Raw genomic sequence first — 23,170 nt, 5'->3', positions numbered from 1 at the left:
TCTGAGCAAAGAGCAGGTGGGATTTATCTGAGGAATGCAGATCAGCACCTGGCCAAGCCTGCAGGGTCTTCTACCAATCAGGTTTCAGTGCTGACCCTTCAAAGCAGAACATTTCTCAGAGCAGAAGGAATTGCAGGTAAACACCAGGAACAGATCAGAGACCAACCTGTGAGAGGTCCTGATGACTGAGAGCCATGGTGGAGTCACCAGGGATTAAGAAAACAAAGCCTTAACTCACCTGAAGGGCTGAGAGCTGTCTACACACACAGATGCATGTGGGGCTTTTTATTTCAAGTGAACTTCTGCCAGCTCCTGCCCTGCTCAGCAGCAGCACTGACTTCCTCCAGTGTACCAGCAGCTCCCACACCAAACCCACCACAGATGCTCAGCCACACTATTTTCACCCCCCCAAGAACTGGCACAAAGCCCAAGGGATGCGATTCTCCCAAGGCCCAGCTGTGCAACTTCTGATAACCCCAGCTCTTCCTCCTTTGTCCAGGTGAGGAGGCCCAGAGCAAACACAGCTCAGGAAACTTAGCTGGGACCTGCCGCTACTCCTGAGGTCAGAGAAATGCACTTTCCACCTCAAATCTTGATGGATCAAGGGATTTTAGGTTTGGTGCCCAAAAATCCTGCCTTTAAGAGAATGGCAATTCCAAGTCTTGTATCTATTGAAAATCTCTTAAATTTGCACCAATTTCTTTCTTTATGAGTAGGCACAAGTGGTGTAGGTCACAAGAAACTACTCTCAAGTGAATGTAATAGAAAATCAAATACTTTAATGAAATTAGGGAGCATGAGAGTAACAGCTCAGATATACCACTAGAACTGATACTACTGGGCTGTGGGGCTCTGCTAATTGGTTTTTAAATGCTCTGTTCATCAAGCATGCAAACTGACAAACTACGAATTCTTCAGTGTCAAAGATCCTGAGTAAAGAAATTTCAACCACTTCAAATGGATATATAGGAAATGTCTTCCAAGCTGGTGGCCCGCACACAGCATTGCACAGATAAAAATATACTACTCTCAATGCACGGAGCTAAATACTTTCACATTTATCAGAATTTTCTACACAAGTCTTTTTTGATAGAATTCAAGTTTTGAATTTTCTGTATATATCTTCACCTGTATTAAACAAATGCTTATTTACATTGTGGGTAAAGTGTAAAGGCTAGGAAGGCCATTTTCCCATACTGTACTGTAACACTGCAAAATATATATACACAGAGAACCTAATATAGGCAACAGGTCTAAAAAAAAGTCACCTCCCACCTGTACAACATCATAGAGCCAGTATGAAAAGAGGATGTTGTTAGCACCAAAGCACTCCCAAGGGGCTGAGGAGCTTTCCAGCTCCACAGGTAAGAACTGCTGGGCACAGCATTCCAAGGATGGGCCATGGAGCTGCTGCCTGCAGGACTGGAAGTCCCAAACACAGCACTGCGTTGGGGATGGAAATTACTGAAGAGCAAGACAGGAGCACCAAATGAGGGTGGATAGTGACACCCCAGCACAGGGCACTCCTGATATCACTTCCTACCCCATCAATCTTTCCTTTGGATTCATGGATGAGCACAAACCGCTGGCAGAACATAGCTCAAGCCAGGGGTGCTTCAGCCAGATAAACCCTGGTACTGCACAAGCCACTGGGAGCAAGCTCTGCTGGCAGAGGGAATTCTGAGGGAAGCAGCCCTGGTTCACCAGTGGCATCAGATGGAATTCCTGAGGGAAGCAGCCCCAGCTCACCAACTGTGCCCGGGTGCTGGAGGGAAATCCCTCAGAAAGCAGCTGCAGTGGGCATTCCCAGCTCTGTGCTCAGGTGCCAGAGGGGATTTCCTCAGGAAGCCACCCCAACTCACCAGAGGGAATTCCCACTGGAAGCAGCCCTGGGGCTCACCAGCAGGAACTCCCTCTGGACACAGCCCCAGGGGTCACCAGCAGGAATGTCCTTGGGAAGCAGCCCTGGAAGCAGCTTGGGGGCTCACCAGCAGGGACCCCCCCAGAAGCAGCCCTGGGGCTCACCGGCGGTGCCGGCTGTGCCCCGGGTGTTCGCGCTCGTAGCGGTGCCCGGTGCGCTCGTAGGAGCGGGAGCGCTCATGCCGGTGGTTCCGGTAGTAGTGGCTCTTCTTCTTGTACTTGCCCGAGTGGTCGGAGCGCTCGCGGGAGCGGCTGCGGGAGCGGGATGAGCTCCGGCTGCGCGACTTGCGCGCTTTGTGCGTCGAGTATTTGTAGTCTTTGGATTTCTTGTAGCTCCGCACCTTGGAGCCCTTGTAGCCAGAGCTGTGGTTGAATTGCCTCGGGGGAGAATCGCTGCGGCTCCGCGAGCGGCTGTGGGATTTGGAGCCGCTGGACGTGGAGTAACTCTCACTTTTCCTACACAAAAAGGAGAGATAGAATGATTTTCTTGAATTTTAAGAACTTCATTCTGTATTTTGCTGTTCAGTACCCCATGAAAACTCGTCTCTTAAGCCTCCATCTGGCTACTGTAAAAACACTGATTTTTTAGGAACTCTTATCCCGTTCTCCAGCTTCAGGTACAGTAATACATTGAACACCCACACTCGGAGTAACATACTCCTGGGTCACCTCAGCCTCTTGGTGATGATTATCAGAGCTGGCACTGGGAAACTGGAGACTGGGAGGGACTGGGAGCACACCCTACCTGTGCTTAGGGGATGCAGATCTCGATGGTGACCTGGAGTAACTCTGATCTCTGCTGCCACTTCGACTCCTGCTCTCTCTTCCTTTCTGGACACTGCCAGAGACAATGAACAGTTGGTTATTTTGTTTCAAGAACTCATGAGAGAAAATCAGCTGCTTCCTTATAAAACCTTACCCATTTACTGGGCTGTTGGAGCTGGTTCTCTTGGCTCCCTCAGTTTTCCTTTTAGCATTCTTCATGGCCTGCACAGGTAGTGGTGAAGGTTTATTCCCTTTAACCTCTTTTGGAGACTCTGCAAGAAGAAGCCTTTGTTATCTCTTTGGAAAGTACCTGAAAGGACTTGAGCCTCCCCTCACCCCATGTCTGCACCAAGCAGAGCTGCACAGCTGTGCTTTGCACACACAGCCACCCACAAGCAGATCTGAACAAGTTCACAGGAGGCAGAAACTCATCTGAAACATTTCTGCCGAAGTGTTGAAGTAACTGCAAGAAAAGGCAGAAAACCACCCTCCTTTCCTTGCCAATTATTCAGCATTGTTTGAAAGGTAAACTGGGAAAGAAGATGGTGAATGTTGTCTTCTAGGTGAGACAGACTGGAAACTTTCAACCAACAAATTCCCCACCCAACATCCCAAAATGTTACCCCTGCCAGAGGACCTCTGCTTCAAATATTGCTTTAGCACAACATGCCAGTGGCAAGGATTTGAGTTTATTGCCAAATCCACATAAAAGGAAATCCCTGGCCTATATGGGTTTAAACTAGTCTTAATTTCGGACTAATTTGATTTTAGCTTTTATCTGATTCAAGAAATCACAAAGTTACAATTCTATTCAAACCCTGCCAGTTTAGTAGTGCTAAAAGCACTTAAAAAAATCCCCAACAAGCCCCAAACCACACTTGTAAATGCTTCCCAAAAGGGTAACTATACATGAACAATGTGAAAGAGTTACTAAAAATGACTTATCCACCATTTACCATTTTTTGGGATAGGGGAGAATCCTGATGTGTTATCCAAGCTCGGAACTCCTTCAGGTACCAGACCTTTAGCTTGTGCTTTTGCCTCTTCAATAGCCAATTTCTTCTTTTCTATTTTACTTTCCAGATCAGATAAATCCACCTGTGAACACAGGAGCATTGCTTGTGAGAAACGAATTTCCTGGTTACTCATTCCCAGGGAGGGGAATGAAAATCGAAGGAGTCCCAGACAGTGACTGCTCTTTGTTCACTTCCAGGCTTGCAGCTGTGGTTTCAAACAGGGTCAAATTTTCCAACTCCTGCTCTGAGCTGCAGCCTTTACTTGAGGGCTCCCAACATGAAAAAGAACCAAACCTTTTTCCTTGTGTAGAGCTGCAAGATTTTTAAGCAAATTTCTTGAATTTCTTCCTCCGTTGCTCCAAACAGTAAAAACCAATGTGGGCGATTTGGAAGTGGGATCTGAAAGAGAGAGAGACAAAGTTCGTATTTCTCCCCCTGTTAAAAGGCTTGGAAAAAACCCCCCAAATCCATGGAAGTGTGGCTCACCTCCAGTGTCCTGGCTGCCAGGTAAATGCAGGCACAGGCAATGCTTTCTGGCTGGAACCTCACAAAGACATCTGTTCTCAGGCTGTCATTCATGTAGTTCCTGAAAAACAGGAGAGCAGGAGATTGCAAGGCACTGCAAAGCTCTTTGGGGCTCTTTTTTTTTTGGTTTTTGACTTGGTTTTACATCTACAAGGGCTATTTATTTCTGCATTCAATTACTAGACTTCAACATGACATTCCTGTAAATCTACAGAAAAGCTGAATGATTTTACTGATACAAAAATAAAATGAATAACTAAGAATAAATCCCTCAAGGGGAGGGACATGTGACAGAAACAAAGTCTGACTGCTGAAAATTCAGTGGTGAGAAGAGAACCAATTTTAACTTCACTTTTGCTGCTGGATCTCTACTGGCCTGCTCTCATGCAATAAACAAGTTATTTTCATCAAGACAACATACAGTGTGCTCAGAAATACTCAGTTATAGAATTTTAGGTTCACATGTTCCCCTGCAATAGGGCAGAACCAGTGTCTGGCAAAAGCTGCAGCTCCTGGAGCAGTTCTCCCATGAAATGCAGTCCTCTTCAACACAGGTCAACTTCCAGTGGGATTTAAGGGTCCATTTCCATCCAGAACAGATTTCTTTTTGATGCAAAAAGTCAGCCACAGGAGAAATCAGGGTGTTTGGAAACATCAGTTCGGGAGAACAGTCAGTATTCAGGCAGATCTCCTCTTTGGCACATGAAATAAGGTTTCCAAATTGTCCCATTTCAGTAAGGTTGCTTAAAATGAATATTCACAGAATGAGAAAACTGTAAAATATTGCACATATTCCAGTCAGTACACTTAAGCATTATGTTGTTAAATCTTAAATACACAAAGTAAATGCCTGTGAATCTGTCAGCTCATGTGATTTAGAAGATCTAGACTTGGGAGCACATACATCAGTAAAATATCAGATGGAGAAAAACTAAAACCAGACATAATAAAAATCTTTAAAATAATACTTTAAAGTAATAATTAACCATATGGGTACCCAGTATACAAAGATTCACTGACCCCCAAAATATCCAAAGCAGAGACCACAGGCCAGGCACCTGCAACATTTACAAGGACAGAGAGGAGGAACTGGAATCCCAGGAGTTTCCAACTGCCACCTGCCCCAGCTGTCCTCAATTCTTATTTACACAAAGAGCAACTGCTGCCCCAAAAAAGCAACACTGAGCATCAGCTCATCTTTCTGGGAGAAAGGAACTTCTAAACCTAGTTCTTGTCCCACTACAAAGAGAGCACAAACTTTTTGGCCAAAGAAGTGATAAAGGAAATGGTGACTTCAAACATCTAAAAGCTAGAAAGCTTTTTTTCTGATTTGTCAAATTGAGAACCATGCCAGCTTCCAAGTTTGGCCTCTTCCCTGTGGGCTCAGTCAGACACAGGAGGAAATGAATCCTTGTCACAAAAGCTTAAGAAAAAGGTAATGCTGTAAAAATGCATGTCAAAAACCAGTTATACTGGATACCCACCAGTTTTGGGTACTGGAAGCAACAAACACGAGCACACAGATGTGCTATTGTAACATCTAACCCCTTTCTCAATTGGGTTAATTCCCTCCCTCCCCATCACCTCCCCTCCTCCCACAAGCAGCAGATTCCTGGAAGTCCAGAACCCCCATTCCACTGCTCCATGCAATGCTTCTGGGAAGTGTCTCTAAATACCACATTTTGTCTCCAAGCTTCACACATATACTAGTTTACAAATGGAAACTATTAATTTTTGTTCTTGTTAATTCATCCCTTTTTAAGATCTAAACCCCAACTTAATTGTCCTCATGTAAGAAACACATCACATTATAACAGTTAAGAGAAACAGAACATTAAAACAAAAATTTCAGAATTTCAACACTCAGGTTATCAAATATACAAACAATCAAAAAATGCAGAGTGAAAAATAAAATTATAAAGCACAAGAAGCAGTTGGCCAGTTACTCTACTATCATGTATATACCACCTGTCTAGAGCCAGCCTTCTCTTTGGAGAGCTTTGGGTTGACTGAAGACGGCAGCTATCCCTGCACCATGGGCAGCAGAGGAGAAGTCTTAGTCACTTACCCTCAGAGGCTACCCTTTGATCAAAAGAGTACAGAAAAGAAAAGTCAAAACTGGTTCTCTACACACAGGTCACACTACCAGACAGTTCAGTCAGCAGAAATATGGTCCTTGGATTCACTAAAGGTAGCTTTTTTTTAGACCATTGGTATTGTTAAAAAGCATTACGGTTTAAAAGCATTATTTGGTGATGTTAAGGACGTGGAATTTTACAGAAGCTTCCCACCCCCAAGCAAATATTTATTAAATGAGAGCAATAAGGCAGAGAACATTTCTTGGCAAACATGAATCCAGGCTATCCATCTATCCAGTCTTAGAAGCTGACATCTTGCATTATCCACATAGATAAAAGAAATTTATCTGTGCTGAGGTTTTGATATACCTGGAATCAAGCTCAGGCCCTGGGAAAAGCCATCTCCCAGCACTGGGAACAGACTTGAATTACACCCAAGTTTTCCCTGAAGAACAAGAACCCAAGGGAACAACTCTAAACACACCCAACCTTTTCCCTTCAGCTGGAAAGTGAGAGCAGAGAGGAGGGAAGTGAGACGTCAGGGTGGAAAGCTACCTTACCATTAAAACCATGCCTCGAACTTAAGAGGCCGCTCAACATTTGGGAAGTAGTTTGGGGCACACCAAGGACAGTGGAGATGTCTGGGGTGGCCCCAAGCACTGCTGAGCAGTGCTGCCCAGTGCCTCAAGTGACATATTTCTGCTACTGCCCCTTCTGGTCTCTTAGAATAAAGAAAATCAACTTACCATGAAGTCTGGACCAGGTGTTGGTTACGTTCACATTCTAATACCTGAAGGTACATAACGATTATCTGGAAGATATGGGTTATTGAGTTATTAATAAGCATCTGGAGAGCCACATGCTTATTTCAGAGGGACATCCATGAGGCATCTGTGATCCTCTTTCAAGGTCTAAAACACTCCACATGAAGTGTTTGCACCATCCCCAGTGTTTATCCACACCAGTTCTGACCTTCCGAGCCCTTCCATCCTGCCACTCAGCCAGGCCTTGTCCTCACCTGGGTTTGATTTTGTTCTCCTAGACACCTCACAAATCCTTTTTTAGCTGCAGCCTGGGAGAAAAAGCTGCTGACTGCAATCAGCAGTGAGGGAAGTTGGCAGTGCTTGCGGAGAACAGACAACACTGTGTCATGGTTCATTCAGTTCTGAGGGTTTTTCCTTTGGTTTGAAAGGAAAACAAGGCTGCAAAGAGGCAGAATAATGGCAAAATTCACCCCAATTAACAAACTACCGCTGTCCTCTGGGGTGGATGACAGAAGGAAATTCTGAAAGTCAAGAAGCTTAAAAAGAATGCTCTGAACAGGAGTTTTTTTAGAGGAGAAAAGAGCAAGATCCCAAATTGTTTTGGTACAGAAATACGAAGTTCTTTGACCAGTTAAGGCAAAATTTAAATATTTGAGGTAATTGTATCTTTCAAGTGTCATACACTCTGACCCTTGTTACTTTTATATTGAGCCTTGTCTCCTTTCTAGACAAGCCTGAGTGTGGTTTTAACACGCTGCAAACACTAAACTGGCACACAGAGCATTAATACCTCAGCACATTCCCATCAGGAGTGATCATGACAACCCCAGGCCTCCAAATTCCTCCCTGCTTAGAGATCTAAGTTCAGGGGATGTTTTCTATCACCAAAGCTACCTACTGATCCAATCTGCCTTCGAGGAATACTGAGCACCTGCATCCACCTCGCCGTCACTCAGCAGTGATACGAGACCAATTAGTAAGAGTCTCTTAAATGAGAAAGAAAACATCAGGATGGTAAGAAACTAATCTCACTGAATTCACTGATTATCATGTGCAGTCCACAAAGCTTCCAGGCAGCCTCCTCAAAGCTTTACAGAATATAAAACATTGGTTATATAGTGAATTTATAAAGTACAAACCTTATGAGGGTGCTTCACATGAACACAAAATCCCAACTCCTTCAACACTCTTCTTTCTGCCTTAATTATTTGATTCTTCAAGTTCACGTATTCTTGATCCAATATTAGAGGCACAGGTTTTCTGCAAGACAAGGTCAAAGTCATGAGTTTCTCTCCCTATGGAGACTCAGGTTGAGTTGTGTAAAAATAAAAAATATTATTATTTATATCATCAAAAAATTTATTTATTAAAACATGTCAGCTCACTTCGTGAGATCCCTTCAAAATAGTCCCTGATTTATGAAACAGGGAATGATGCTGTCATGAAGTTTAATAATTAAAACACAACACAGATAGTTCAGATTATTCTGAATTCTCAGCTTACTTTTTCTCCCTCAGGTGTCTGAGGCGATGGAACACATTGATCACGTCCCGAATGCGTCTGGGGGCTTCCTCAATTTTGGATGCCAGATGAACACAGGCCATGGACACATGCTGAAAAATAAGCATAAAATACAATATTTTATACAGTATATCCATTTCAGTTCAGGAATTGAGCTCCTTCAACATCTTAAGGAGGACTAGTGAGGGAAAAAATGTGGAAAAATAAAAAATTGAAATACTTGACAAAAATCACTACTAAATAGCTTTGTAAAATCATGTTGCTCTATAATTGTAATCTCCAGACCAGTTCCTAAGACTGATCACATCTCAGATTACAACTTGCCAAGAGATCGGAAGATAAATATAGCAACAAATGTAATTTTATGCCTTCTTACCTCCATGGAATGCTTCACAAAAGACTTGGTATAAAAAAAACGCTGGAATAGCACCTGTCCTGTAGCCATAGCCACCTAAAAAAATGGATAATAACAGGGGATAATGAACAAAACTACCAATTCTGAAGAGAAATTTTAGTACCTTTAAGACCCAGAAAATAAATTAAGCATGGGAGGAAGTTCAAGGGTATCTAAAGAAAACTAGAATTGCTACTTATGTAATTAAGTTGCCAAAAATGTTGTCAACACTGTAAAAACTGCCTACAAGTCAAATACAGACAGCAAATCCCAATTTTCTTTTATAAAAAATGTGGAAAATACGCTCTCAGTTAATAAAATTTATAAAAAAGCAAAATGAAAAAAACCACAAACCAAATAGATGTTAAAGTTACTAAAGTATGCCAGAAAAAAAATTTGCTTTTAGGGCGTGGAAATAGGGGGAATCTAATAACGTCATGATTTGCACATATTTGAATATGCTAAGACTCGATAGCTGGAAGGTGCCTGGAAAATTTTACGCTCAGAAAGCAACGAGGCTGTTTAGCCTAAAGTTCTCCGGGAAACAAAACCTTCCCGAGGTCACCAGGACTCCAAAAGAGTCTTCAGAAATCAGTCTTTACACAATCCCCGATCCGCACACGAGGGCGGCGGAGAAAGGCGCTGACATCACCTGCTTCCGGCACCCAGCAGCCGGGGAGGGCCGGAAAGGCCCGGAACGATCCCCGAACACCGGGTGGCGCCGCGGCCTACCCGGCCAGTAACTGCGGGGCGGCCCCGCGGCCTCCCCGGCCGCTAACCGGGAGATCGAGGGCTGCACAAAGAATGTCCCAGCCCCGCTGAGTCCCGGCCCTCTCCCCGCCTGCGCCCAGCCCCACCTGCGGCAACCGCAGAAGGATCCCGGCCGCCTGGATGAGCTCGCAGCCGGTGACGCGCAGCTCGGTTTCGGTGTCAGGGTCCAGGCCGCTGCTCATGGACGGCGTGAAGCGCAGCGTGTGCTCGGGTAACAGGCAGTTCTCCAGCGTAATTAGCACGCCCGAGTACAGCCGGTCGCCGATCAGCACCGCGCCGGGACCCGGCACTGGGGCAGGAGCCGCGCCGGCCGCCTGAGGGCCCGCAGGGCCGCCGCCTCCTGCCGCCGCCGCCATTTTGTGCCGACGCCTCGCTGGCTCCGCGCACCTTCTCCTTCCCCTCCCCGCATCCGCCCGACGCCGATTGGTGGAGCGCGGCGGGGCCGCGGCCGCTGATTGGCGTGGGGGCCATGACGCACAACGCCGTCCGGGCAGCGCGCGGCGCGGTGACGCAGCGCTCGGGAATCCGGACAGGGCGGGGCCGTGGCGCCCTCAGCGCTGGGGCCGCCCCAGGACGCGCCGTGAGGGGGGCTGGAACTCAGCGCTCACCGAGTATTTTTGTTAACTCCGTGAAAGAACAGACTATGTGTGTCCTTAACTTGGGGACCACAGAGGTTCATGTGTGTTGTGTTCCCCCGGTGCAGCGCCAAATTTCACCACATAAATTGTTTCCCCATGGCATCGACCAACTAAAATATGTTTATTATCAAGTCCTTAACAGAACAGGTTATGTATGTCTTTCAGTTGAGGGCCGCTGGGGCTCATGTCTGAGGGCTGACATCTCCCTCACACTCTGGCCTGTTTTTTTGCTGTGCAGCACCAGAACTCCCCACAAAAATCATTTCTTCAGAGCAATTACCAAAACAATACCTTTCTTAAGTTCGTATGTGTGTTCTTAACACAGGCGCCATGTGTGAGGGTCGGGATCCTGCCTTCCCCCCATCCCCTGGCTGTATTTTCCCAGTGAAGTGCCAAAATTAACACAAATTGTTTCCTCATTGCAGTTATCAATAAAGATGTCTTTATTTAAAGTCCTTAAAAAGTACAAACTACATGTGTCCTTAACACCCAGGGTCCATGTGTGAGGGTCAACATCTCCTCCCCATCCCAGCTGTGTTTTCCCTATTCAGCACCAGAATTCACCACACAAATCAGTTTGCATTTTTTTTCTAGTAGCAGTTGCCAAAAAAAAAAAAAAAAAAAAAAAAGTAGCTTTATTAAGTCACTGTATGGCCTGACTGCTAACCTTGAAGTGTGCTTTTAATTTAACAGGTTTCGGTGACAACAACACAGGGAAAAAAAAGCCATCAAGGAGAACCTTCACACCCACACAATCCTTAGAGGATTTGTTCCACATTCTCCATTTCAGCAGCAGTCCCACAGCAGGTTTGCTTCACAATCAAACCCCTGTTTCTAAAATATACATACAGACTCTGATATCAATAATGGTGGTGCACAATACGTGAAAATATCCCCTCTGGTTCTTTTCCATCTCCCAGGGCAGCCAGGAACCCTTCCTGTCTCCTCCTCTGGGCTAAGGCTGCCAGGGACTTGAATGTCTTTGGCTCATAAATAGCCAAGTCAGCCAGAACTTTTCTGTTCAGCTCCACCTGTGTCTAAAGGCAAGAAAGATTGTTGGTTAAGGACTGTGTTTTTTAGGAATGACACTGCAATGGCTTAATCTCTATTAAATATAAGGAACACTCTTTACTGTTTATATAAACACTCTTCATTAAGTGTCATTAAACACTCTTAAGGCTTAAGACCTGAGATCTTAAGGCAGATTAACTTTTTTCTGCACTGTGCAATTTGGAGCTGTTAAAGACTGTCAGGCATTCCCTGGCCATGGATGTCTCATTAACCCATCATGTAAAAAATATTTACAGACTTTATAGCTTTTCTGGTAGAAACCAAGAACTGAAGAAAAATCTCTAATTTTGCTCAAGGCCAGGTGTTCCAGGTTAATCCATGGCATCTATTTCAGCTCGAACAAATTAAAAACAGAATTAACAAACTGAAATTCCCAGTGTGTTTTAAAAACAAGGCACAATGGCACCAAGTATCTGCACTCTCCACGCTCCCTATATCACACAGATAGTGAAAAGAATAAGGATTTCTTGGGTTTTTGGGCTTTTTGCTAATCCAAGTTTTGTATTTTTAAATTTCTTGAAGTAAAAGGAAAAGCATCTGTCACTGAATGCCCATAAAAAAAGCATTTTAAAAGTCTCATTCCTAAGTTTTGGGGACAGAACATGAAGTGGAGCCCCAGGGTTCACCAGGATGAAAGGGAATAATCCATATAGGGAAGAGAAACAAGTTTAGGGCAGAATGTAGTTCCTGAAGTGGATGAAACTGCTTTCACAAGCAGAAAGCCTTTCATCACTCTAATTAGTAAGTAACTATCCTCCAAGCCACATCCTTACCTTGACCAGGTTGCTTATGAAGGCTGGGTACTTCAAACCATGTTCAAGGGAAGCTGCTTCAATCCTTGTAATCCAGAGCTGAAGGTGTAAAAATTAATATATTGCATAATAAAATACTTTAAAAGTAAACCCTTTGCCACACTGGTCTGCTCATACTTACTAAATATAATATTTTCATAGGAAAGAAAATAAATATTAGTTTTCCATTCTAAATATTCCATTCATGGAATATCCTGAGCTGGAAGGGACCCACATGAACATGACCCAGGAAAATGCTGTCTTGGACCCCTACTTTTCACCCACTGGAAGGAAAACCTCCAGTAAAAAAAGCAGCTATTTCACTTCTGCCTTCCTCCCATTTTGATGTTTCCACCCAATATTTTGCTCTTTACCGCTCTGAGGAATCTCTTCTTCTCCCTCCTGGCCTTGGTGGACCTCACAAAAGCCCTGCGGACGCTCCTCACTGCCAGCTTGTAGCAGCGGTTCTTCCTGCCACGAAAATGCTGGAAAAAAAACCAAAACAGAATGGTCTTACTCAATTAGATTTAAAGATATAACACTAATAAAGCTCATTTGTATTCACAGCTTTCCATAACAAGGATCACTGAACCCTTCACAAGCACCCTTTAAGCCTTCAGCTGGCACATAATGAAAATATTCTTTCATTGGTTTTTATCCTGGAAAACCTGAAGCTAAGGAGTTGGAACAGGGTGGAAAAATCCCAGTCCAGCTGAAGCAAAACCAGGCCTCACTTTGGGCTGTGGTTCTGTGAGAAAGGCAATCACAAAATCATGGTCACTGCTTTCACCCAACCCTGAATTCACATATTTATTCTCATTCCTGAGCTCCCCTCAGTTGTGTCTGTATGAGCACAGGGATGGGGCAGGAGCCTCTGATTTGTCAAAGAACTGCCCAAAGAAAAAAAAAAATTAAAAAAAAAAATAAATTCTGACATCCATCTAATGTAACACAGGAAAAAGCAGTCAGTGCTGCACCATAGCAGGTACTGTGGGCAGCTTAGGTGCTACAATACCAAAATATTCTAACTTCCTTCAACTTTTTCTCTTTCAGTATTACAGCAAGATGTACTACCTAGGATGCCCTTGAGAAAGATTCTTCCCTAGCCTCGGCACAGTAGCTTCAACTTTAGCAGAAACCCCATTTCAAAATGCGCTTGAGAACAAGGTTAATTTTTTTACCCCAGCTTCTTTACCCAGTAAAACAAACAAAATAAAAAAACACTCAAGAAGGAAACACAATCAGCACAGCCTCCAGCACTTTGTATTTAATTAAATACAGACCAATTTACAGCACGAGACAACCACAGAATCGCAGAACGGTCGGGGTGGAAAAGGGACCTCCAAGACCGCCCAGTGCCACCCACGGGCAGGGCCACCTCCCACCACCCCTGGATAGGGCTGGATAGGGCTTGGAGCAGTCTGGGGCACTTCCAGGGATGCAGGGGCACCCCTGGCTTCGGGAGCCTGCGAGGGGCACAGGGCAGGGCAATGCCGAGGTTGGACGGGGGATGCAGGGGCAGGGCCGAACTGGGCCTGGGGGCGGCCCGGGGACCCCGCACTCACCCGCGCGTACTTGAGCACCTCCTGCACCCTCCAGAAGCGCTCCGAGAGGCGGCTCCGCAGCCAGCGCGCCGCACTCAGCACCACCATGGCTGGGCACAGAGCCTTCCGGGGCGGCACCCGAGCCTTTCCCCGCTGCTTCCTCCAACCCTGCCCCCGCTGCTTCCTCCGATCCTGTCCCCGAGCCTGCCCGGTCTTTTCTTCAGTTCTGCCTCCGGTCCTTCCTCTGATCCTTCCCTCGAGCCTTCCCCTTCCTTCTTCCGGCTCTTCCCCCGATCCTTGCCGGGCGTTCTTCCAGCCCTTCCTCCAGTTCTTCCCCCTTCTCCCGATCCTCCCCTTGCCCTTCCGCCAGTCCTTCCCCTGTCCCCAAACCTTTTCCCGTCCTTCCCCGGCCCTTTTCCCAGATCTTTCCCAGCCCTTCTGCCTCCCCTGGCCCCTCTCCCGCACTACAGTGGCTTTTCTCAGTGTTGGGCATCTTTTGCCCCGGCCTGAGGATGGAGTATCCTGAGTTGGAAAGAACCCACGAGGATCCAACCCCTGGCCCTGCCACCCCAAAACCCCACCCCGTGCATATTTGGGAGCGGTGTCCAAACCCTCCTGGGGCTCTTGGGGCTGTGCCCATTCCCTGGGGAGGCTGGGCAGTGCCCCAGAATTCTGCGGGAAGAACCTTTCCCAGAATCCAACCTAAACCTCTCCTGGCACAACTCCAGCCGTTCCCTCAGGTCTGTGGTCACCAGAAACATTCACCCTCTGGTGAAGAACTTTTACCTGATGCCAGCCGTCTCAAGTGACCACGACACCCTCATCACCTGCATGAGGTGTGACCCAAACCAGCCCAAACCCACAGCTCACCTGGAAGCAGCCACACACTGTGTGGTGGGGTTGTACCACGGAGCTGCAGCCAAAATTCCCTGTAGAAAGGAGTTGGGCTGCTTGGGGTGTGCATTCCCAGAGCTCAGTGAGGGATTTGGAGCAGACTTTGAGCTTTGTATCCCCAGCAGTGCTCCAACAACCAATCTGAGAAGATTTGGTGGTGTTTTCAGTGACTGGAAGGATTTCATAGTGGATAAATGGGTTATTAACCCATCCTGTCGGGTTAGGGTTAGAAAATGGGAGACATAAATTGGAAATTTATGAACTGCAGCAAACCACAAGATGGTGCTGCCTGAAAGTGATTCCTTGGGAGGAGCAATCCTTGGCGTCAGAGAACTGATGTATATTTCTGGTGCTCTTTAATCATCACCAGTTCCAGCATCCCAAAGCAATGATGCTCCTATTATAAACTGCTCCATCATCAGGATCTTCCCCACTTCTGGGAAAGTTCTTGTTAAGGATGTGGAAATTTCACAGAATTAGACAGGAATCTTCATGTTGCTGAGGTTTGCCTGACACAAAGGTCACTTGATTATTACAAGAATCAGTAGAATGTGTAGAAAAGAATTGCATAGAACACAATTTTCAGACCTCCCTAGAAAGGTTAAAATACATTTTCATTATAGCCAAAGAACTTTGGAAAGTTTCACTGGATTTAGCAAAACTTTTTAGAATTTATGGCACTTTTATGAATGTTTAAATTGTGTTTCACCACACCCCTGTGCCATCACCAGCAGGTGGTAAAAGCAGCTGCAGGATTTTTAGTTGCCCGGCACCGAGTTCATCTTTCCATGGTTTAAGCCTAAAATTGATTCCTCTTCCTATAGTTTTGGGTTGGGTTCTTTCTGTTTGTGTGACTCGTCCTTTTTTCCACTTCAAAGGCATAAATCAAGCTTGAAAAATATTATGTCTTTAAATCTAAACAGAATTTAGACACTGAGACTTTCAAAGCTCCCTGCCACTTGTCACATGGTTTCCTGCACAGCTTCAGACTTTATTATTAACACTCTCTCTGGTCTGTGCAGCACTGAAAACAGGATGGATCCAGCATTTATTTCCCTCAGGATGTCTGGACAGATCTGAGAGGAGATTTAACATTTTGCAGCTTGAGTGGAGGCTGCTGCCCTGCAAACTCCCCTGGGAGCCATCCAGCCCGAGAGTGCAGGGAGGGAACATGATGAAAATGGACTTGTCACACTCTGCTGTCTGGTTTAGAGGTTGCTTCTCTCTGTATTTTTTAATATCTCTCTTATTACTGCCACTGTATCTTGGAGGCTACACAGGCATGGAGATGTCACTGAAATTCTTAGAATAATATTGATCTTATGAGGTAGATTAAATAATTGATAATTGCTGTGCCTCCTCTATGAGAGTATCAATATGTTCTGCAAACAATAACAGATTACTGCAGATGGATGATTTCTGAGGAACACAGTGATTCTTATAAATTTCTCTAAGGTTTTTGTTTGTTTTGTTTTGTTCTTAATCTAGAGAGGAATTTTAGAAAATGAATCAGAGTCAGAATAGTTAAAGTTGGAGCGGGACCATCTTGACCTGGGGATGGCTGGCTGGAGCATGGCTCTTGGGTGCTGCGTGTTCAATTCCATCCGTGGGGAGACACATGTGAAAGATTGGCAGCACAGAGAGCAGCTCTGAGGCTGTTCTGTAAACACAGCAGCCTTGCAAAGCTCAGCTGCCTCAGAAGGGATGACATTGCTGGGTCTGAGTGGCTGTGACTGCAGGCAGCTGAGAGCAGTCACAGCACCACACGCTCCCATCTCTGCTGCACGGAAGGGCAAGGACTCCAGAGGCTGGGAAACGCCTGCTGTCCTTTATCTTCACTGCTCACCTCATTTGGATGAGACTTGGGCAGGAATATTTGCCTGGGTATAGGATGAAGAGCATGAACAGGCGGTTTGAAGACAAGGAACTGCCTGTGGGTGCCTAAACCTGATATTCTGAACACCTAAGCCTGATATGCTGAACACCCAGCTGAGCTTGAAGGTGGAGTGGGATACTAAAGCCCACTGAGCTGCCCATCACAGCTACCAAGGCAACCCTTTGAGACCTCTTGGGATCATAATCCTGGGAAAAACAGCAAATTTGGTAGGACTCTGGATTCTAAACCAAAATAAAAGCTACTGCCAAACTTCCAGCAGATCTGCGTTGGGACTGAGGCTGGGACACTTCTGGCAAGGCATCTGAAGGAATCAAACTGTGCTGAGCAGGCCCTGGGGGAGTAGGGGGCCCAAAGAGACCTTTCCTTGCTTGCTCCATGATGATCTCTGGTTAAGGGCTCCTGGCCACCTGTGGAAGAGGCAGAAGAAGCCTTTGCAAGCTCCTTCCCAGCTCTGTTAGACCAAAAGAAAACCCTTTTGGATAAGGGCGTGGGTTGGTGGACCTACTTGAAGGATGTCTGGCAGGGACCCTGAGGACTTTGGAGCAGAAATCCTCTCAGAAAAGTCTCGGATGATCCCTGGGCTCCCCCTGTATGACATGGATGACCAGCTCCTTCCCAGGGAGCCCCGCAGCCCCTGGTGCTGCCTGGCATGGACCCTGGTGATAGGAACCATGAACTCCCTGGTCTTCCTCCTTAATTTGCTCCTGATGTTTGTTATTTTCACCATTGTGCTGCTTCCTACCATTGTGGTGGTTTACTTTGGCTTCCAGTGCCACTCCCAGGTAAGTGCCACCCCTCAAAGGCAGGGCCACACCTGAGGGTTCCTTTGAGCCCCAGCTGAGCAATGGCTGTGAAGGCCAGGCAATGCTCCCCAAGTTTTGGCTTTGTTTCCCTAAGGAAACAGACTTTTCCCTGTGTGAATAGTCTGGGCTGACAAGAACAGGTATTTGGGAAATTTGGCAATAAAGTTGTGTCCCCATGGGAGCCAAGCAGAGGTGCCAGGTGAGGTGAACACACTCCCTGCCCTGATGGAGTTGCTGTTTGCATTTTAATTTCACAATGTTTCTCTCTTCCCTGTGATTTCTGTCACTGAGAGCTGCCAAACAGAACTCCAGAGCTCAAAGTCCTGCCTGGGCTCTGGTAGGGTTTGCTGCTTTCTGTTTAACTAAGTTTGAGATCCATTAGGATCTGCCTAATGATCGGATTAGTAAAATCTGACAGAATATATAACCCCCTTCTCATGCCAAGATAACGTTCCTGTTCCCAAACATTCTGTGCATTCCTCACACCAGAAAAGAGACTCTGTTGTCCATCCAGGCTCTGTTTGCTGCCCTTTGCACTGCATTATTTCCTTACTTACAAATCTCTTCTTGGTATATTCCTTTAAACATTTTTGGGATCACTTGACCAAGTGTGGATGTGAAAAAGCAGTTCCCTGCTTTCCTTGCAGGCATGGGCTGTTAGACCAGCTCAATGTGCCTGTTTCACAAGTCATAAACAGGGACTGCAAATTGGGCTGAAAATGGAAAAAAAACCTTCCAAGAACTGCCCCTTTCAGCTTCCCTCACCTTGGAAAACCTCAAGTTCTCCTTTGCACACACACTCAAAGGCTCTGAGGAGATGCAAAATGTTTTTGAATGCAGCCAAGTGGACCAGAAGTGAAAGCCCCTGTGTTGTTGAAGCAGTCTTTTTAACACAGCCTTTCCTTTAATGCAATCATAGCAAGGGATTGTGGCTTTCCCAGAGCAGTTCCTGTCTTTGGGCCATGACTTTTCAGTGCCTCCCCAGCAGCCAGGGGCTGATTTCTACACTGCAGCTCCATTAGGTGGATTTATTGTTGGGTTTTAGGATGATGGGTTGTGTTCCTTTTACTGCTGAAAGGAAAAAGAATAAAGTCTCGGGACATGGGCACTGCCTGAAGCATTTGTTAGTGCAGAACAACCGAGTACTCAGCTCAGCTCTGCTGCTGCCAGCATGAAAGGAGGGCTTTAAACACTACTCAGCCAGGTCCTGGGGGGTTTTATTTGCAAATGGTCTTTCCTGGCAGGTTTTTCAGGTAGAAATGAGTGTTCACAGAGAGCAGAACACAAAGGGGTCTGGAGAGCCATGAAATGACCAACTTCTGTCTGCAGACCCTAACAGATTTCTGTATTTTTATTTATTTTTTTGTTATTCCCAGTGTTGTGCCACCCACACCAATGCAGCACCAGGAGGCTTTTTGATTTGGTTTGTGCCTCTCAAATACCATTGGATGATTTAATAAAGATGAGTACTTCCTGCTCCAGGATCAGTGTGAAGTGCTCTTGTTTCACAGGGATGCTGGGATAATTGAAAGCTTGATAACTTGATAATTGAAAGCTTGTGACTGATATCAGTCACAGAGTGTACCTGAAGATTGCTCAGCTCTGAGAAAGGGAAGAGATGTCTTTTTCCATGGCAACATTGGAAACTCAAGGGTGTTTTGGCCACTGCTGTAACCACCAGGCCACATGACAGGGGTGACCCTGGCAGAGTGGGTTAATGTGGCACTTTTGGGAGCTCTTTTCCAATTCAATGATCCTAGTTCTGCCTCACTTTCCCCACAGGTGCTGCACTCCTCTGCCCGCTACTGCAAGAGCATCTTGGATGACAACAGCTCCTCTGCCCTCATCATCCTGGGCTTTGTCATCATGGCCCCGCTGCTGGTGGTGGCCATGGCCATTTACTGCAGCCTGGCACGGCACCTGCAGCTCCTCGTGTGCTTCCAGCCCTACAGCCTGGCCCTCTACAAGGGGGGCCACTGGTGCTGTGTCAGGGGCTGCAACACCCAGCTCAAGGCCTGGGTGTGACCTTGCAGCACCAGCAGTGTCCCCTCCCTGTGCTTTGTCCTCGTCCCCAGCCCTCCCTGCAGAGCTGTTGCAGCCAGGTCACCCTCTGAGTTATCCCAAAAAACTGCCCCAGAGTGAAAACAATGTGGGACAGGTATGGGGAGGGCAGGGCAGCTTCATTCTTCCAAATCCTCTCTGGTGCTGTTTGTTGGTGTTGTTCCAACAACAGTCTGTGTGCTGCTCATTGCTGGATGCTGTCCCCACCACCCCCATGTCCCCAGTAGAACCATTTATTAGAAATAAAGTTTGTGTCCAATCCTCCCTGGAGGAGTTTGTTCTTTCTCAAGGCCCGGGCTGCAGCAGAACCACTTGTTGTTCCCCACTTCATAGCACTGTAAGGTAAAATGTTACTTTTGTTTTCTTTCTGAGGATTGATTTTTCCTACTATTTGCCCTGTGTGGCCCTGATACCACCCAGAGGAATAACCAGGGGTGGCTACAGGGGGAAGCAAACTGGAAAAAGAAAAAAAGAAAAAAGAGGAAAACCAGTTGACATTTTCTGACAAGATGGAATTAAAACAAGAAGGTTCTGTTCCAGGCAAGGGAGATTGTGCTACAGGATAACAAGGTCTTGCCTGAGGGCAGTGTCTGCTCACTGGGTACAGATATTTGATACGAGCTGCTGTTCCCTTTGCTCACCTGTTGTTTAATCCAACTGCTTTTACAAGGAAAGCATTCTTCAGCCTGGCAGGGCTGCAGGTATTGTAATGAACCATCCCCACTGCTCTCCCTGCAAAGAAACCCGGAGCCATTTGCTACAGCATCCCCAATAAAGCAAAATTGTATTTAATTTGGTATTTCACTTCGCAGACTATTTTAATAACAGAGGGGAAATGAATTTACCTGAAATGTCAGCAGCAGAACAGACAGCTCAGGCTGTACCTCAGGGTAAAGAGCCCCAACCAGGCATTCCTAGGAGGGCTGTAGCTCTGACAGGAAGATGGCTTGATACTAAATTTCCCGTAGAGAGCACAGAGCCATATGCTGAGCCTTGGATCAGGTCCTGAGGCAGCTGTGCCAGCCTGGAGGGCTTGTGTGCCAGGCAGGGACTGTGCCCACAGATGTGGGGGAGCCCTGGCTCTGCCTTCTCTTCATTCCCACAGGCAGGGCTTTGTCCTGGCAGCTCCCAAACCAGCCCAGAGCACAGGACAGAGGGAGGACAGAAAGAAATTTATTTTCACTGTTTGTTTTTTTTTTAAGTTCAGCTATGTATGGATTTAATTCCCCTGCAACATCTCCATGCACAGAGCCACAGCACTGACCTGGTTATGAGGCATCTCAGAAGACTCTAAAATACAGTTCCTTTGGTCTTTATTATTTGTGCTTCCCTGTCACTGGCTGATCCAGGTGAAGCCACAGGAAGGTGTCCCAGTGATTATCAGATGCCTTCAGTTATTGGAACACTCAGCTGGGGGTGCTGCAAACATAAACCATCTGTCAAGCTGAACTGAGATCAGGAAGATCATCTTCTAGAGCCAAGGACAACAGAGAGTTTATTGGAAGGATGCTACATTCCTGCTCTGAGGGAGGCCAGGGGAAAGGAAGCTGGAACCTGCTGCACATACCATGAGAGGATGTGCTGCTCTCCATCTCATCCCAAGCATTTATTGCTCCAAATGCTTCATTTTCTGTGGATAACTCTGCAGCTAATTTGGCAGGATCTGCATGGAAATATAACATGGTAATAAACTCTCAATGACATGTTCTGGACAGTTCCTTGTGCTCTCTCCATTTGTGTAGCTTCACTGAAACTTGACTGTCTTCAGGGAAGTTATCCCTCGTCCTCCCTGCCCTCCCTCCTCTCTCTCTAACTGGTCACGGATGATTGTTTCCAGCTCTGCTGGAGAACTTGATTAGAATGGATGGAAGTGATTAAAGAAAGAATAATCTGGGAGTGCCTGCAAGGGCCTCTTGTCTCAGCGGATCCTCCAGTGTGGCTGCAGAATGGGTCACAAACTGCGCTGGGAATGCTCCCCTGGGACTCAGCTGGGCACTGCTTAGCTGTCACCCTCCCAGATGGAATTTTCCCTAACTCCCTGCATTGTTTGCAAACTCCTGATGGAGCCAGTTTTGTGCCTGGAGGAGCAGCTGCTCCCGCTGTGTCCAGGCCTTGAGATGGGGTTGTGGGGCTGAGCCTGGGACATCTGAGGTGTCCATGCTGCAGGATCCCTCCAAACCATGCACCTGGGCATTGATTATGGGATGGATCCTGCTGCCTCAGCAGGGCCATTGCTGGTTAACAGCATTCTTCCCTGCATTTTTGGCCAGATCTGATCCTATTTAGCTGCTGAGGGCTGAAAAATGCCAAGTGGGAGGGAGTATGTGCTGGTGTGGTCCCATGATGGAAAAGACAGTGTTGTTTCCCTAAAGGAAACTCCAGGGGATCAGCGTGTCCTGGCACAGTGCAGGGATTCTCTGTCACTGCCACCAGTGTCAGTGTCACCACCCAAAGTGGCCATCACTGCTTTGCCTCACCTGATCCCAGACACTTCCCACAGCCAGACAGGGACATGGCTCCCACAGAGCTGGGCTGCTGCTGGCAGTGAGCCCTGTGCCTGTGTGTGGCAGTGGGATCGCTATGGACTGCCACCATCCTCATGTGACACAGCAATGCCAGGAGACTGCCACCATCCCTGTGTGACACAGCAGTGCCAGGGGACTGCCACCACCCTCATGTGACACAGCAATGCCAGGAGACTGCCACCATCCTCATGTGACACAGCAATGCCAGGAGACTGCCACCACCCTCATGTGACACAGCAGTGCCAGGAGACTGCCACCATCCCCACGTGACACAGCAGTGCCAGGAGACTGCCACCATCCCCATGTGACACAGCAGTGCCAGGGGACCGTCACCATCCCCATGTGACACAGCAGTGCCAGGGGACTGCCACCATCTGCATGTGACACAGCAATGCCAGGGGACTGCCACCATCCCCATGTGACACAGCAGTGCCAGGGGACTGCCACCATCCCCATGTGACACAGCAGTGCCAGGAGACTGCCACCATCCCCATGTGACACAGCAGTGCCAGGGGACCGTCACCATCCCCATGTGACACAGCAGTGCCAGGGGACTGCCACCATCCGCATGTGACACAGCAATGCCAGGGGACTGCCACCATCCCCATGTGACACAGCAGTGCCAGGGGACTGCCACCATCCCCGTGTGCCAGCAGTGCCAGGTCAGGTTGGGAAGCACTCCCAGGCTGTGCCATGGCAGCCCAAGGGAAGGGAAGGATCCCTTCCCCATTTCCCAGGGTGAGAAGCCAGGGACATTTCTCAGCCCAACAAGAGGCCCTTGCCAGGAGCAGAGCAGCGAATTGTGCCGTGCCCTGGCCATGCCTCACAGCCCTGCTCCTACCAGCGCCCAAGCTCAGGGAAAGGCTGGGCAGGCACTGGGCCAGCCCCTGCTGTGTCACCAGCCCAGGCTGAGGGTGTGTGTCCCTGGATGCCAGGAGCATTTGAATACCTGTCAGTTTTCCAGGGCAGCTCCTCCCTGGCCACAGAGCAGGGACACGAGTGACTGTGACACAGGGACAGGGGACAAACTCCAGGTGCTCCAGGAATGCTGCTTTGCCAGGGACCTGGCCTTGGGTTCCTTCCCCCAGACCAGACCTATGGACTCCTCTGTCCTGAGCCAGCTGCAAGGGGGAGCATAAAGGTGTTTCCTCAGGATGTTCCTGCATTCAGGAGGATGACTGGAAGTTACTGG

General features: G+C 47.2%; 3 protein-coding genes across 7 annotated transcripts; 1 reads left to right on the top strand and 2 right to left on the bottom strand.

Annotated features, from left to right (window-relative positions):
* Positions 1-753: 753 nt before the first annotated feature.
* On the bottom strand, positions 754-10,226 carry CCNL2 (cyclin L2). Of its 4 annotated transcripts, XM_086860161.1 has the most exons (11): positions 9,841-10,226; positions 8,966-9,040; positions 8,572-8,681; positions 8,208-8,328; positions 7,051-7,115; positions 4,188-4,287; positions 3,996-4,100; positions 3,642-3,783; positions 2,840-2,957; positions 2,666-2,758; positions 754-2,376 (listed from the first exon to the last, which is right to left on the bottom strand). In XM_086860161.1, the coding sequence occupies exons 1-11, from the start codon at positions 10,108-10,110 to the stop codon at positions 2,022-2,024; spliced, it is 1,554 nt and encodes a 517-aa protein (XP_086716287.1). In that variant the 5' UTR covers positions 10,111-10,226; the 3' UTR covers positions 754-2,021. The 4 variants fall into 4 exon arrangements, with proteins under 4 accessions (XP_086716287.1, XP_086716288.1, XP_023796283.1 ...); XM_086860162.1 differs by lacking the exons at positions 7,051-7,115; positions 8,208-8,328; positions 8,572-8,681; positions 8,966-9,040; positions 9,841-10,226 and adding exons at positions 4,648-4,969; positions 6,195-6,308; XM_023940515.2 differs by lacking the exons at positions 7,051-7,115; positions 8,208-8,328; positions 8,572-8,681; positions 8,966-9,040; positions 9,841-10,226 and adding an exon at positions 6,195-6,308 and having other exon boundaries at positions 4,188-4,969.
* A 585-nt stretch (positions 10,227-10,811) lies between these two features.
* MRPL20 (mitochondrial ribosomal protein L20) lies at positions 10,812-14,131 on the bottom strand. The gene is made up of 4 exons (XM_023940517.2): positions 13,820-14,131; positions 12,629-12,739; positions 12,237-12,314; positions 10,812-11,429 (listed from the first exon to the last, which is right to left on the bottom strand). The coding sequence occupies exons 1-4, from the start codon at positions 13,904-13,906 to the stop codon at positions 11,253-11,255; spliced, it is 453 nt and encodes a 150-aa protein (XP_023796285.1). The 5' UTR covers positions 13,907-14,131; the 3' UTR covers positions 10,812-11,252.
* Positions 13,308-21,165, top strand: TMEM278 (transmembrane protein 278). 2 transcript variants are annotated; one of them, XM_086860167.1, is made up of 3 exons: positions 13,308-13,421; positions 16,181-17,371; positions 19,175-21,165. In XM_086860167.1, the coding sequence occupies exons 2-3, from the start codon at positions 17,102-17,104 to the stop codon at positions 19,415-19,417; spliced, it is 513 nt and encodes a 170-aa protein (XP_086716293.1). In that variant the 5' UTR covers positions 13,308-13,421; positions 16,181-17,101; the 3' UTR covers positions 19,418-21,165. The 2 variants fall into 2 exon arrangements, with proteins under 2 accessions (XP_086716293.1, XP_023796278.1); XM_023940510.2 differs by lacking the exon at positions 13,308-13,421 and having other exon boundaries at positions 14,202-17,371.
* The last annotated feature ends 2,005 nt before the right edge of the window (positions 21,166-23,170 follow it).

The sequence above is a fragment of the Cyanistes caeruleus genome, chromosome 22 (genome assembly GCF_971803275.1).
Source record: "Cyanistes caeruleus chromosome 22, bCyaCae1.hap1.1, whole genome shotgun sequence".
NCBI lineage: Eukaryota > Metazoa > Chordata > Aves > Passeriformes > Paridae > Cyanistes > Cyanistes caeruleus.
The sequence above is the reverse complement of the archived record's forward strand: the minus strand, read 5'-3'. Positions and strand labels throughout refer to the sequence as shown.